Here is a 13,935-nt window from a genome sequence, read left to right as displayed (position 1 = left end):
TGAAATCATTGTTGCACTATATGCTAATTTGGATGTAAATTTAAAAATAAATAAGTAAAATTAAAATAAAAGCAAAAAATAAAAAATAAAAAATTTAAAAAAAAATTTTAAGAGAATAGTATGTTCACTAGGGTGCCTTGGCGACTCAGTCTGTTGAGCATCCAACTCTTAATTTTGGCTCAGCTCATGAGCAGAGGGTCATGGGATTGAGCCCCACATCAGGCTCCACATTGAGCGTGGAGCCTGCTTAAGATTCTCTGTCTGCCCCTCCCCCTTCTTGTGTGCTCTCTCTAAAATAAAAAGAATAGTATGTTTATTTAAGTTGGGGTTCATAATACTTTTTTACACTGAAGATGGATCTATTTTCTCAAGTTATTTGATACTTCCCCCTAGAGCTAAACGCCAGAGAAAAGCCTTTAGAACACAAGGCATTTTTGGAGATACTGGTTGCCGAAACAGTAAGTAAAACTCAAATCAAGTAAATCAAGGCCTGTCTCATTTCATGTCACTGAACTTTTCTTTTTAAAGTTTATTTATTTATTTTGACAGAGGCAGAGACAGCACGAGTCGGGTAGGGGCAGAGAGAGAGAGAGAGACAGAGAGAGACAGAGACAGAGAGACAGAGACAGAGAGAGAGAGAGAGAGACAGAGAGGGAGAGAGATGAATCCCAAACAGGCTCCGCACTGCCAGGACAGAGCCCAATGCAGGGCTTGAACCCAAGAACTGTGAGATCATGACCTGAGCTGAAATCAAGAGTTGGACACTCACTGACTGAGCCACCCAGGCGCCTCCTCCTATCACTGAATTTGCAAATTCTCTTTTTGAGAGAGACAGAGTGTGTGCACACACATGGCAGAGGAGCAGAGGGAGAAGGAGAATCTCAAGCAGGCTGCATGCCCAGTGCAGAGCCCAACATAGGGCTGATTTCACAACTGACTGAGATCATGACCTGGGTCAAAATCAAGAGCTGGATGCCCAACCAACTGAGCCATCCAGGTGCCCCTGTAACTTCTCTTAATAATGTCTGTACATGCACAACTCAAAAGGTCATTTAAATTTATAATAGAAACCCATTTAAAAAATATAAAATAAAAAAAAATTGAAAAAAGGGGCACTTGGGTGGCTCAGTCAGTTAAATGTCCGAGTTTGGCTCAGGTCATGATCTCACAGTTCATGAGTTCAAGCCCTGCATCAAGCTCTCTGCTGTCAGTGCAGAGCCTGCTTCAGATCCTCTGCCTCCCTCTCTCTCTGCCGCTCCCCCCATTCATGCACATGCGCTCTCCCTCTCTCTCAAAAATAAATAAAACATCTCTAAAATAAACTATATTAAAAAGTATAAAATAAACTATAACTAAAAGAAATCCATTGCTACATAACTAAAGTTATGTAATTATAGATTTATTTATAAAATAACAAAAGATTTAGGAATAGATCTGTTTATTATACTGTGAAAATGGTCTTGGTACATGTGAGAAATATTATATACTTTAAGGACAGCATTCAGAACTGTTAAGACAAAAGACAAACTATAATTTTAAACTCAATCTTGATTTAAGGGAAGGCTATTAAATTATTGGCTGGAATGCATTCAGCATGAACTCAGATTCTATATAACATAAAGCATGAAAGAGTACAAAAGATGTTGGGAGTCCAGTAAGCCCATACCTAAATATTAACTGTAAAACTGCAAGGACTTTTTTTTTTTTTTAAATCTTATACACTAGTTTTCTTCTGAGACAAGTTGATTTTATCTCCAAGACTTAAGGCCATTCCCTGTAAAGAAGAATGAAAATGTTTATAATTATTAAAACTACATAAAATCAGTAGGTTATTCTATCTTAACCAAGTCCCCATTCAATAAGACATCAATAATGAGGGGCGCCTGGGTGGCTCAGTCCATTAAGCACCCAACTTTAGCCCAGGTCATGATCTTGCAGTTCATGAATTCGAGCTCCACATCGGGCTCTGTGCTGACAGCTTAGAGCCTGCAGCCTGCTTTGGATCTTCTGTCTCTCTCTCTGCCCCTCCCCGGCTTGTACTCTCTCTCAAAAATAAATAAAACATTAAAAAGTAATAATGAAACCAAGGATATACAAAACAGACTCAACTCAACTTTACTTTGTTAAGTACTTTTAGTGCTAGATTTACAAATAGTCAATAGATTTGTAGCCTGGATTTCAAAAATTATAGAGAACCCATTTCACAAACACCCTACGGGAACCAATCTGTTTTAGGCAAATAATCCAGAATGACAGGCCCAAAAAGTGGGCCATTTTAATGAAGCAGAAGTTTTATTTCTATTCAGAGAATACTATTATTACATACATACATACATACATCTAATACATAAAACACTAGTAAGATAGAGAATACTACATATAGAAATAATGAAGAAATGCATTCTTCCTTTTTATTCAGTTTAGAGATGATCTCAAAAAAAACCCCCAATTGTTACCTGACTCTTTGCACGAATTCTTATGTGGCCTGTAACAGGGGCCTCTGGTCCCTGTTGAATTGGCTTTTCAATGCTGACATTTGCAAGTGCATCTTCTCCAAATATGGAACGGGCATAGAGGTTGGCTGCCATAAAGCCACAGTAACCAGAAAGAGCCTGAAAGAAATTTGCAATAAATTCAATACTTCACTAGACAACTACACATAAGCAGGACCCATCAGCATAGGTAAATTATCATTTTTCAACACAGAACTTACCATGTAGTGATGGTTACATGACTACATAAATGTGTCAAAACTCAGAGAACTATATATGTAAAAAATGTGAAGGTTACTGGGGTGCCTGGGTGGCTCAGTCAATTGAGCGTCCAACTTCAGCCCAGGTCATGATCTCACAGTTCATATGTTCGAGCCCCACATCAGGCTCTCTACTGGCAGCACAGAGCCTGGAGCCTGCTTCAGATTCTGTGTCTCTGTCTGTCTCTGCCCCTCCCTTGCTCTCTCTCAAAAAATAAATAAACATTAAAAAAAAAATTTTTTTAAAAAGTGTGAAGGTTACCGTGTCTGTATTATGCCTTAGGAAAAATGACTTCAATCAAAGACACAACACTTATTCCGGTTTGTATTTTTACATTCCCTGTTTACTTACAGTTTCCTGATTGCACCAGACCTTAAGTTCCAAGAAGGAAGAGACCATTTTTGTTTTGTTCATTACTATATATCCAGCAGCTCACAGAGTACTGGGCATATAGTATTTGTTTGTGTATCTGCTAGACTATTTTTTAAATAAACTAATATATGAATTAAAACCTATTTGGCAGAATTTTACTGGTAAAATTAGTATTATAACATTAGCAGAAATTCTACAAAGAAAAAAATTTCCATAGAGCCTCAGTTTAATTTTTCTTTCTAGTCTTTTTTCATACATATACAACTTAGAAAATTCTGTATTCGAACAGATATATTCTGACCCACAATCAGAGCCAAGAGAAAAGAGGGCATGGACATTTTTAAATCCAGTATCACAACCTATTCTGGAAGGAGCCTTTAGCTGAAAGAGAGAAGACTGACAAGGAAAACTAACTTGACTCTCAACTGGGTCACTGCACTGGGAACAAGCAGGTTGATGCATTCTGGTAGAAAGGGATAAGTGGACTGACGCATTCTGTGGGATAACTTATCTCTTAGCTAGTCCAGAATGACACTGCTTTTCTCATGCTCAACAGAAACACAAATGCACTAAAGGAAATACAACAAAGCCAGGAATCTGCCATACTATTATCAGATTTAAGAAGTTCTCAGTTAAATCTTACCTTCTCTGGAGTGAGGCATTTCATGTTGGTTGACTTTAATATATGCTGTAAATAGTCATTTAAGTCAACAATATTTGTGTTAACTGTCACCTGCACAGAGGGAGGAAAAAAGTCAAGGAGATCAGAATCCTAACCATGAGAAAGTTGTGAATTTCTTATCTTCAGGTTGAGAAAACACTCAGATGTCATATAGAACGTCCTCAGTATTTATTGGGGAGGATGGGCAACAAAAAAAGTAAATGACATCTCTACAAAATCCAATAAACTGTAAGCTGGCATCAGAACTTTCATACATAGATAACTTCATAAAAGATCAACATGCTGCACATAAAATATTTCTAATAAAAATTAAGGCCACTTTGTAAAACCTCTTTTGGACACTGGATTCAATGGTAAATTATTATTTATACATGCAATTATTATTTATACATGTCTTTAATGTCTTGATCAATCAGATTAATAATAGAACTGCTCCCTCACCAATTTATAACAGCAACTTACTGACCTACTTGCATAATTTCTGGTGAAGACTAATTTGCAAGAATAGATTATCGAGAGACAGCTTCTCATATCTGACACTTTTTAGGGGGACTAATTTTATCAGACCATCCCTCAACACTAGCCAAATAGGAAGATAAGGAGTTCAAGGAAATCTCCCAAGGACTAACTTTGTTTTCCCATTCGAATTCAGCCCACATCTGACGGAATTCAGCATCAGTGCAAGTTGCAGGCTGGATATAGTCCATGATGTCGATGTGAATATCACTGAGGACTACACAATTTCTGTCACTTGCTGCTCCGGAGACATCATAAACTGCAATATACACACACAAAAAGGTCCTGAATCACCAGAGACAATCTAAAGGTAAATCTGAATGTTTTACAAATATTAACTAATACTTTTGTTTTGAGAAAACAAAAACAAAGAGAAGTCATGTAAGTTGCTCAAGGTCACAGGGTTGATTAAGTGGAAGGGCCAGGATTCAAACTCAGTTGGTAAATACACAGCAGTTGCAGTGTGTTAGGCACCCCAGGTGGATATGTAAGTAGGTAGTATTCATGGAGGCAACTACCCTAAGTAGGTGCTTAACTAATAGTTTTGAATGAATACTGAGGAGCCATGGTGCTTAATGATGCAATTATTTGCTTCTACGACTGCTTTTTCCACAGCAGAGTCGAAATCTGATTGGAGTCTCTTCTCTTGACATTTCTCCACCGTCTTGACATTTCTACTACCGTCTCTCATTCTTAACAAAACCAAGGTTCCAACTCAGAAGAGTCTATGCTCACTGTCTATGTCTCCATCTCCTAGTCTTCAACCCACCACCACTGTGCAAGACATACCAAAAGTGTTACTTCACTTCACTGATCGCCAAATCCAAAGGACCCTTTTAGACTTCATGCTACTTGACCTTTTGAAGTTTCAGATTCTTTATGAAGAGTTTTCCTTAACTTCTTCTTGACCACATTTCAGATACCTTTGTAGGATTCTCCTCGGCTGACCCAGCTTTCAGTATTCCTGTTCTCTTAGATTTGGTTTTCAAATCCCTCTTCATGCCCTCTCTGGGGGGGATTCTTCCATTTCTACGGCTTTCAAACAAATATTTATCTCTAGTTGAGACCTCCTGTTCAGACTCCTATCAAACTGTGCTTTGACATCTTTAGAAACTTTATCACTCAACTTGCTTAATATTTATTTTTTCTCTCAAATTTGTCCTTCTCTCCTGTTTTCCTTGTTTTGGTGACTGCCATAAATATCAACAGAAGAAAGGCAATAAAAAAATCTGAGGGTTATTCTAGTCCCTTCCTCCTCAATCAGTCCGTGTCCTGGGCATTCTATCTTCTTAATACTGATAATATTCAGCCCTTCCCTCCATCCCAACCTCTGCTACACTGGTTCAGACTCTGTCATCTCTCACCTGTGCTACTAAGATAGTCTGCTAGTTAACCTTCCTGCCTCCTCCAATCAGTCTTCTATCGTGCTGTTTAATCACATAACTCACTTTTAAGTCCTTAATGGCTCCCCTTTACATTAGGACAAACTGAAATCCTTAGCATGACAAAATATAACTCCTACTAACCTTCCTAACCTCTGTACCCTCCAGTCCACTTTGAACTCCAAGTATGTCAAATTACTTGCATGTGTTCCAGCTGAATCCTTGCCTATCTGTGGAACACTTAGTAATCTTTCAAAACGCCACTTGAGCATTTAGTTGTTCCACAATGCCTTACCTAACCTTCCCTGCCCACTCCCCCCACCACTTTGAGAAAACTGACCAAATGTCTGCACAGACTCCCACTTTCCCCAGCACAAACTTCCTCGTAGCACTTACGATTCTGTATTACACGTATTCTCTGTTTTCTCTGTATTCTCTATTCTACTTGTCTGTTCTCCCTTACCACAAACTACGTGAGGAAAGATCTGTTGTCCTCACCATGGTGGCCCCATCCCTGACACAGGACTTACTTTAAAAAATGCTATTGACTAAATACCTCTGTGTAAGTTAGTCCCTAGGTGGTCCGGGAACCAATGCCTGTACAATGTTTTAGACTCAGTTCAAAAGTTATCCTTTGAGGGGCGCCTGGGTGGTGCAGTCGGTTAAGCGTCCGACTTCAGCCAGGTCACAATCTCGCGGTCCGTGAGTTCAAGCCCCGCGTCAGGCTCTGGGCTGATGGCTCAGAGCCTGGAGCCTGTTTCCGATTCTGTGTCTCCCTCTCTCTATGCCCCTCCCCCGTTCATGCTCTGTCTCTCTCTGTCCCAAAAATAAATAAATGTTGAAAAAAAAAATTAAAAAAAAAAGTTATCCTTTGATAACATATCCTCTTCCTCTGTAAAGCCTTCAGTACAGTCAGCATTTTTCCTGTATGATCTCAAAGCGTATAGTATATAAACTAGTACCAATCACATTGTGCTGTACTAATATATTTACTTATCTATCTCCTCCTTTTGCTTGGCAGTTTCTTGAAGACAATGACCCTCTATGGTTCATTTCCGTACATCCATGAACAGAGTACAGTGCTTACAATAGCAGGTGCCCCATAAATGACGAATGGGTGAATGAATGAATGAATGGAATAGATTCAGGTGCTGTCCTCAAGAAATGGCATACAGCTACTCTTTACAGAAATTCTTTAATAAAAATATTCAAACATCACAGGCTATAAAACAATTCCTTACCTATGTTACCAAAAATTATTCCATTTTCTGTTGATGCTACTTTGACATTAGCTTTAATATTTGCAAAATCATGAGGAGCAAGAGTCAAAGGAGATGGCTTTTCCACAAGTTTCAGATCCCCTGAGAAAACATTGAGATATGGTTAAAAAATTATTAAATCACATATATATTTCTCAAATCATAAATCACACGTCTCCCTAAAAATAAAATCTTAAAATGTATGCAACTTAATTGCTTCTAGCAAAATAAGGAACAAGAGAAATGTTAGGATTCAAATATTTTGAGGAAAAAAATAAATCATTTAACATCTTATTCACATCAATATGCACATTTTTAAAAACAGGCTTCTCAGAATAATTCTATATTTAATTCGTGTGTGTGTGTGTGTGTGTGTGTGTGTGTGTGTGTGTCTATTTGGGGCATACCATTTTATCTCAATGACTGAATACAAACTTCTCAAAAATCTTAAATTTTAAATTATAATATACTCCATTATAAACAAAGATAAAATAATCCACAGAAAGACTTGTAAATGCTTAGAAACAGTTTTTTTTGTTGTTGTTTTTTTTTTTTTTTTTAATATAGGCATCAAGCTATATTGAGGAAGACAGGGCAGAAGTATCTTTTCCCTTGATATCTTAAAGTCCTTTAACTCTTGCTTCAGTCACACAAAATTTCTAAAAGGCACTGTACTCACTATTCCTGTACACAATTTGTATTTTCCAACTTCAAAGCCAGCTGTAGAAGTGGTCAGAGAGAGTAGGATTCATGTGTCTTTATTAAGAAGAAAAAGACATCTCAAGCTGCTAACTGTAACAGTATTACTTTGGTAGGTATTAGTTACAGACTCAGAAAATCCCTAGTTCTGTTCTAAGGCAATTAAAAATTTAACTAAGTGAACCATGTGGTAAATCCATAACTTTAATAGCTCTTATTAATATCTAGAAAAACTGATATTTGTTAGATTACTGAACAAACCCATCTGGATGTACCAAGAGCATAAACCTAAGAAAGGCAGTGTCACAGAGGTTCAAAATATTGGGAGCTGAAGGAGACTAAACATTAAATGTAAAACTAATAAGCCTTGATACAAAATGTCACAAAGACTCGAGAATTCTTACACTAAAACTTGTACACTTCCCTTATTAATTTGTCATAAAGACTTGCTATGTAATAATATCTTTCCTTTATGGTAAATGTCCTTACCCAGAGTAGCTAACTCTAACGTGCAGTTCTGCAAAGTATCACTGGTTTGGTTCACAACAAGTACATCCAGGACGATATCATACTGGTTGACATGGACATAAGCTTCTGCATATACAGGATCTGAGAAACCTGTCAACTGGGTGACCTATCAAACAAAAATAAAGAGATAATCAAGTTACCAAGACCATTTAACCAAATATATCCCTAGCCAAATGACTAACTCTGTTAGGTAATTAACAGGTGTACTTAGACAAATCATTTTGAAGTAGATATAATAAAACTATTTTATAATGTAGATGTGGGTAACTGAAACAGAGACGTTAGAAATAACAGGTGCTAGACTTTACAGCTGGGTAGGAGAAAGATGAGCAAATACATTAAACATGATCTCCATTTAGGAACCGAACAGATTTGGATACATTTTCAGTTAAATCCCTCAGCATCTAAACTTACTAGTTGCTCTCCAAAACTTGGGAACTAAATAAAATCCAGATCATGTGGTAGTCCCTGCTACCTAAGCTCAGGAACTAAACAGATTATATAGCAAGAAATGCTTGTAATTCCACAAAGATAAATTTTATACACTTCTCCCACCATATTTTTTAAAAACACCCAAGTATAGCATTTTAAACATAATATTGTCACCAAAAACACATGCAGCAAAAGAAAAAAAAACAGATTAAAACTGGATTATGTCAAAATGAAAAACTTTTGTGCATCAGAGGACATTATTAACAGAGTGAAAAGACAACCTATAGAATGGGAGAAAATATTTGCCAATCATACATTTGGTAAGGGACTTATGATCCAGCAATTTCACCTCTGAGTATAATCCAAAAGAAATGAAAGTAGTGCCTCAAAGAGATATTTGTGCACCCATGTTCAAAAAGCATTATTCACCAACAGTCAAAAGGTGGAAGTAATCCAAGCGTCTATCAACAGATAAATGGATAAACAATTATTCACAATGGAATATTACTCAGCCTTTAAAAAGAATTCTGACACATACTACACCATGAATGAACCCTGAAGAGGTTAAGTGAAATAAGCCAGTCACAAAAGGGCAAATTCTGTATGATTCTGCTAATATGAGGTGCCTGGAACAATCATTCATAGTGATAGAAAGCAGACTGGTGGTTGTCAGAGACTGAGGGGAGGCGGGTATGGGAAGTTATTGTTCAATGGGCACAGAGTCTCAGCTTTGCAAGATGAAAAAAGTTCTGGGGATGGATGGATGCTGGTGACAGTTGCACAATAATGTGAACATACTCAGTGCCACCGAACTGTAAGGGGCTTGGGGTGCCTGGGTGGCTCAACCAGTTAAGTGTCCGACTCTTGATTGCAGCTCAGTCATGATCTCAAGGTGGGTTTGAGCCCTGCATTGGGCTCTGTGCTGACAGGGAGGAGCCTGCTTGGGATTCTCTCTCCCTTGCTCTCTGCCTCTCCCCTGTTTGTGCACATACATTCTCTCTCTCAAAATAAATATTTAAAAAAAAAAAAAGAATACTTAAGAGGATAAATTTGATTTTATGGAAATTATATCACAATTTAAAAAAATTAATTAAAAACAATTAAAAACTCTAATATTGTTGGGGCGCCTGGGTGGCGCAGTCGGTTAAGCGTCCGACTTCAGCCAGGTCACGATCTCGCGGTCCGTGAGTTCGAGCCCCGCGTCAGGCTCTGGGCTGATGGCTCGGAGCCTGGAGCCTGTTTCCGATTCTGTGTCTCCCTCTCTCTCTGCCCCTCCCCCGTTCATGCTCTGTCTCCCTCTGTCCCAAAAATAAATAAAAACGTTGAAAAAAAAAAAAAAAGTTTCAGTTAATCTTTTAGGATCTCCCAGCTTATGTGTTAGTCTATGATTCCACAAACAACTGGAACAAGTTATAACACCATCTACTGGACTTATAGTACTACTGTATAGTAAAATACTTTATTGGAATCTGAGGGTTTTTTAAGCATTTTATTTTTTTTTTAAGTTTGTTTATTTTTGAGAGAGGGTGCACATGCATGCATGCACGCAAGCAGAGGATGGGCAGAGAGAGGAGACAGAGGAGCTGAAGTGGGCTCTGTTCTGACAGCAGACAGCCCATTGTGGGGCTTGAACACACAAACCATGAGATCATGACCTGAGCTGAAGTTGGATGCTTAATTGACTGAGCCACCCAGGTGTCCCAGTATCTTGAGTTTAATTCATGTTTCGTGAACCTATTGATCACAGTGACTTGACAAAAACTGATGCTGTGTAACAAGTTATTTTTCTTTTAAAAAACAGCGAGACCATGGGCGCCTGGGTGGCTAAGTCAGTTGGGCATCCGACTTCGTCTCAGGTCATGATTTCACAGTTTGTGAGTTCGAGCCCCACGTCGGGCTCTGTGCTGACAGCTTGGAGCCTGGAGCCTGCTTCGGATTCTGTGTCTCTCTCTCTCTGCCCCTGCCCTGCTCACTCTCTGTCTCTGTCTCTCAAAAAGTGAATAATGTTTAAAAAAAAAAAAAAACAGTGAGACTAGGGGTACCTACCTGGGTGGCTCAGTCGTTTAAGTGTCCAACTCTTGATCATGCTCAGGGCATGATCTCATGGTCTTGAGATCAAGCCCTCCATTGGGCTCTGCATTGGCAGTGCAGAGCCTGCTTAAGATTCTCTCTTCCCTCTTCCCTCTGCATCCTCCCCACCCCCCCAACAAACAAATAAACAAACAAACTCCTGTTTAAAAAAATATGGGAGCAGCCACTTCCTAATTACTACTTTTTTTTTTAAATACTAATTTTTAAAAAAAAATTTTTTTACATTTATTTTTGAGAGAGAGAGAGAGACAGAGCACAAGTGGGGGAGGGGCAGAGAGAGAAGGAGACAGAATCTGAAACAGGCTCCAGGCCTTGAGCTGTAAGCACAGAGCCCATTGCAGGGCTTGAACTCACAAACTGTGAGATCACGACCTGAGCCAAAGTGGATGACCTGAGCCAAAGTGGATGCTTAACTGACTGAGCCACACAGGTGCCCAATTACTACTTTCTTAAGTGGCTAATTTAAATAACTTACCAATGTATTTGACATTTTGTTACCTTGTTAAGTTTAGATGCCAGGGGATCTGCTGCCTCTTTCCTCTGTGTGTTGCCCATTGCTGCCAGCAAGCTCAGCTGAAACTGATCTTCCTTGCAGTTCATTTCATTCTTAGCAGTTAGTTGCATAAAGGAAATGGGGTCATCAGGCTGTACTGTCACATTTCTCTTTTCAGATTCTTTCTGTGTTGAGAAAACAGTACACACAACTCTTTTTAATACAGAAAGGAAGACAGCTTTCTGTAGGCCTATAGGGACAGCCTTCACATAGGAGAACAGAAAAATCAACAAAATAAAAAACCACAAAGTGCTTTTATGACTTAATCATATACACCTTACCTTCTGAGATAATTTCTCTTCTTCTAGTTTAGCAGATAACATGTGAGAGAGGGACTGTCTGCATTCCTTATTGAAAATGTCATTCATTAAAGGTGAACATTCAGACAAGACCTTGAGGCACAGGGAAATTCGATCTACATCATCATCTGTAATTGGCTTCTTAGGAAGAGACGATTTTCCCAAATGAAGGATAGTGGCCATAAGCAACATAGCCTCAGCAACAAAAGACTAGAAAAGTAGAGAAATGGATTATTATTGTCACGGTTCTCCAATTCAATAATGTCACTTTATTATAACTCACAATCCAAGGAATAAACCTAATTTTCGCTTCACTCAAATAAGATTTCAAATGCTTTAGATTTTATCGCCATATATTTGATACACCCTTTTCCTTCCTATCTTTTTAACTGCCACCCTCTAATACCTTCATTAACCTTCAACTGAAATAGCAATGGCTTTTTAACTGTTTTCCCTTACCTAACCCCTTCACATGCCAGTGCTATCTTTTTTTTAAATTTCCAACTACAGAAAAGTTAAAAGAATGATACATTTTACCAGTTGTCGACATTGTGCCACATTTGCTTTCTTATTCTGCCCGTATGTGTACACTTCCTTTTTTGACTAACCATATGAAAGCAAGGTACTCCACCCCATAAGTACTTCAGCATACACGTCTTAAGAATCAAGGCAGTTTCCTATACAACCACAATATCGTTATCTCACCTGAGAAATAGAGCAATCTAAAAATACATATACTATACCCTTATATTCAAATAAATTTTCCTAATGTCACAAAATGTTTTTATTGTTTTTTTGATCCAGGATCAGCTTCATCAATCTTACTTGGCTGTTATTCTCTTTAGTCCTTTCTAATCTAGACCAGTACTCCCTGGCTTTCTGTACTGTTTTCCAGAAATGAAAACCCATTTAAGAGACACTTCTGGGATAAAATAGACAGTGACTGACTAGATGAAAATACTGGAGAGAGAGGTCTTTCCTTCACTGGGCCTTGACTGATCCTAGCAAACAAACGAATGGCTTCATAAACCCTTACATTTCTTCCACAAGCTACCATTATCGTATTACTTTGTCAATTTTACAATAACGTTGTATTACTATGTCCGTTTCCCCATTACCATAAGCTCTTTATTTTTAATAATTTTAAATATTTATTTTGAGAGAGTGTGCATGCACGCACACACAAGTGAGAGACGGGCAGAGAGAGAGGGGGAGAGAAAATCCCAAGCAGGCTCTCCGCGGTCAGCATGGAGCCCGACACAGGGCTTGATCTCACCACCATGAGATCATGACCTGAGCTGAAATCAAGAGTCAGATGCTTAACCAGTTGGGCTACCCAGGCGTCCCCATAAGCCCTTTAATGACAACAACTTCAGCATTTCCTTTTAGGTCCTTCACTGTTCAGTGCATATAGTAGACACTCGATATTTGCTAGGTAAATGCAGGATAAATAAACTTACATTTTGCTTTTTCTTCTCCTGAACCAAAGCTACATAGCGCAAGGCAATCTTGGTCAGAGTTGTGGCAAGGGAGGCAGCAACAAAGAAATCTCCATCCAGAAGGAATCCTCTTAGGGGAGGTCTGCAAAGCAACCACAAAAAGTGAAACCCACCCACCATTTCTTTTAAAAAAATTTTTTTTTTCAACGTTTATTTATTTTTGGGACAGAGAGAGACAGAGCATGAACGGGGGAGGGGCAGAGAGAGAGGGAGACACAGAATCGGAAACAGGCTCCAGGCTCTGAGCCATCAGCCCAGAGCCCGACGCGGGGCTCGAACTCACGGACCGCGAGATCGTGACCTGGCTGAAGTCGGACACTCAACCGACTGCGCCACCCAGGCGCCCCTACCACCCACCATTTCTTAAGCAGCATACAGTTTTTGCAGAAATGATTCCATAAGCCTATTTAACAATCTCACTGCCACCCTTCAGTGAAAAGGATTCTCAGTTTCCTCCTTAGCTTTTAGAATGGAAAAAGGAAAATATACATGGTTTTACAGCTTATCCTCAAAAGATGCTAGAGCCACTGAATATGGAAAAAGAAAATGATTTACCAGTGTATGTACTGGAGCCAATGAGCTACATTCAAATTCCAGCTTATCTATTTATTGTGTCCCTATGGGTAAGTTACAAACTTTTCTAACAGAAGAGGAATTTGAGGTATCTTCTGTAAAACGAGGATAATCATATACTGCATTTCAACAAGTTGTTGTTAATAGACAAACTACTTAGCACAGTGCCTAGCATATAGTAAACAACTGTTAAAATTTTAGGCATCATTTTTATCTTCGTTATACAATTGGGAGTGCAAAATAAGGCAGAAACATCAAATTGTTATTCCATCAATTAGAAGTGGAAAATCTTCAAAA

General features: G+C 38.6%; 1 protein-coding gene across 1 annotated transcript in view; it reads right to left on the bottom strand.

The window, feature by feature from the left end:
- Nucleotides 1-1,378: 1,378 nt before the first annotated feature.
- The window catches only part of COPB1 (coat protein complex I subunit beta 1), a 36,426-nt gene continuing 23,869 nt past the window's right edge, over nucleotides 1,379-13,935 (bottom strand). Inside the window, exons 14-22 of the mRNA XM_025927886.2 lie at nucleotides 13,027-13,147; nucleotides 11,549-11,776; nucleotides 11,213-11,392; nucleotides 8,153-8,297; nucleotides 6,947-7,066; nucleotides 4,437-4,582; nucleotides 3,769-3,858; nucleotides 2,457-2,612; nucleotides 1,379-1,774 (exon numbers count right to left, since the gene is read on the bottom strand). Coding sequence (XP_025783671.1) covers nucleotides 1,715-1,774; nucleotides 2,457-2,612; nucleotides 3,769-3,858; nucleotides 4,437-4,582; nucleotides 6,947-7,066; nucleotides 8,153-8,297; nucleotides 11,213-11,392; nucleotides 11,549-11,776; nucleotides 13,027-13,147 — 1,246 coding nt within the window. The 3' untranslated portion in view covers nucleotides 1,379-1,714. The remainder of the gene's footprint in view (nucleotides 1,775-2,456; nucleotides 2,613-3,768; nucleotides 3,859-4,436; nucleotides 4,583-6,946; nucleotides 7,067-8,152; nucleotides 8,298-11,212; nucleotides 11,393-11,548; nucleotides 11,777-13,026; nucleotides 13,148-13,935) is intronic.

Source organism: Puma concolor, chromosome D1 (genome assembly GCF_028749965.1).
Source record: "Puma concolor isolate L17-30 chromosome D1, mPumCon1.1.hap2, whole genome shotgun sequence".
Lineage (NCBI taxonomy): Eukaryota > Metazoa > Chordata > Mammalia > Carnivora > Felidae > Puma > Puma concolor.
This window is presented reverse-complemented; position numbering and strand designations above follow the sequence as displayed.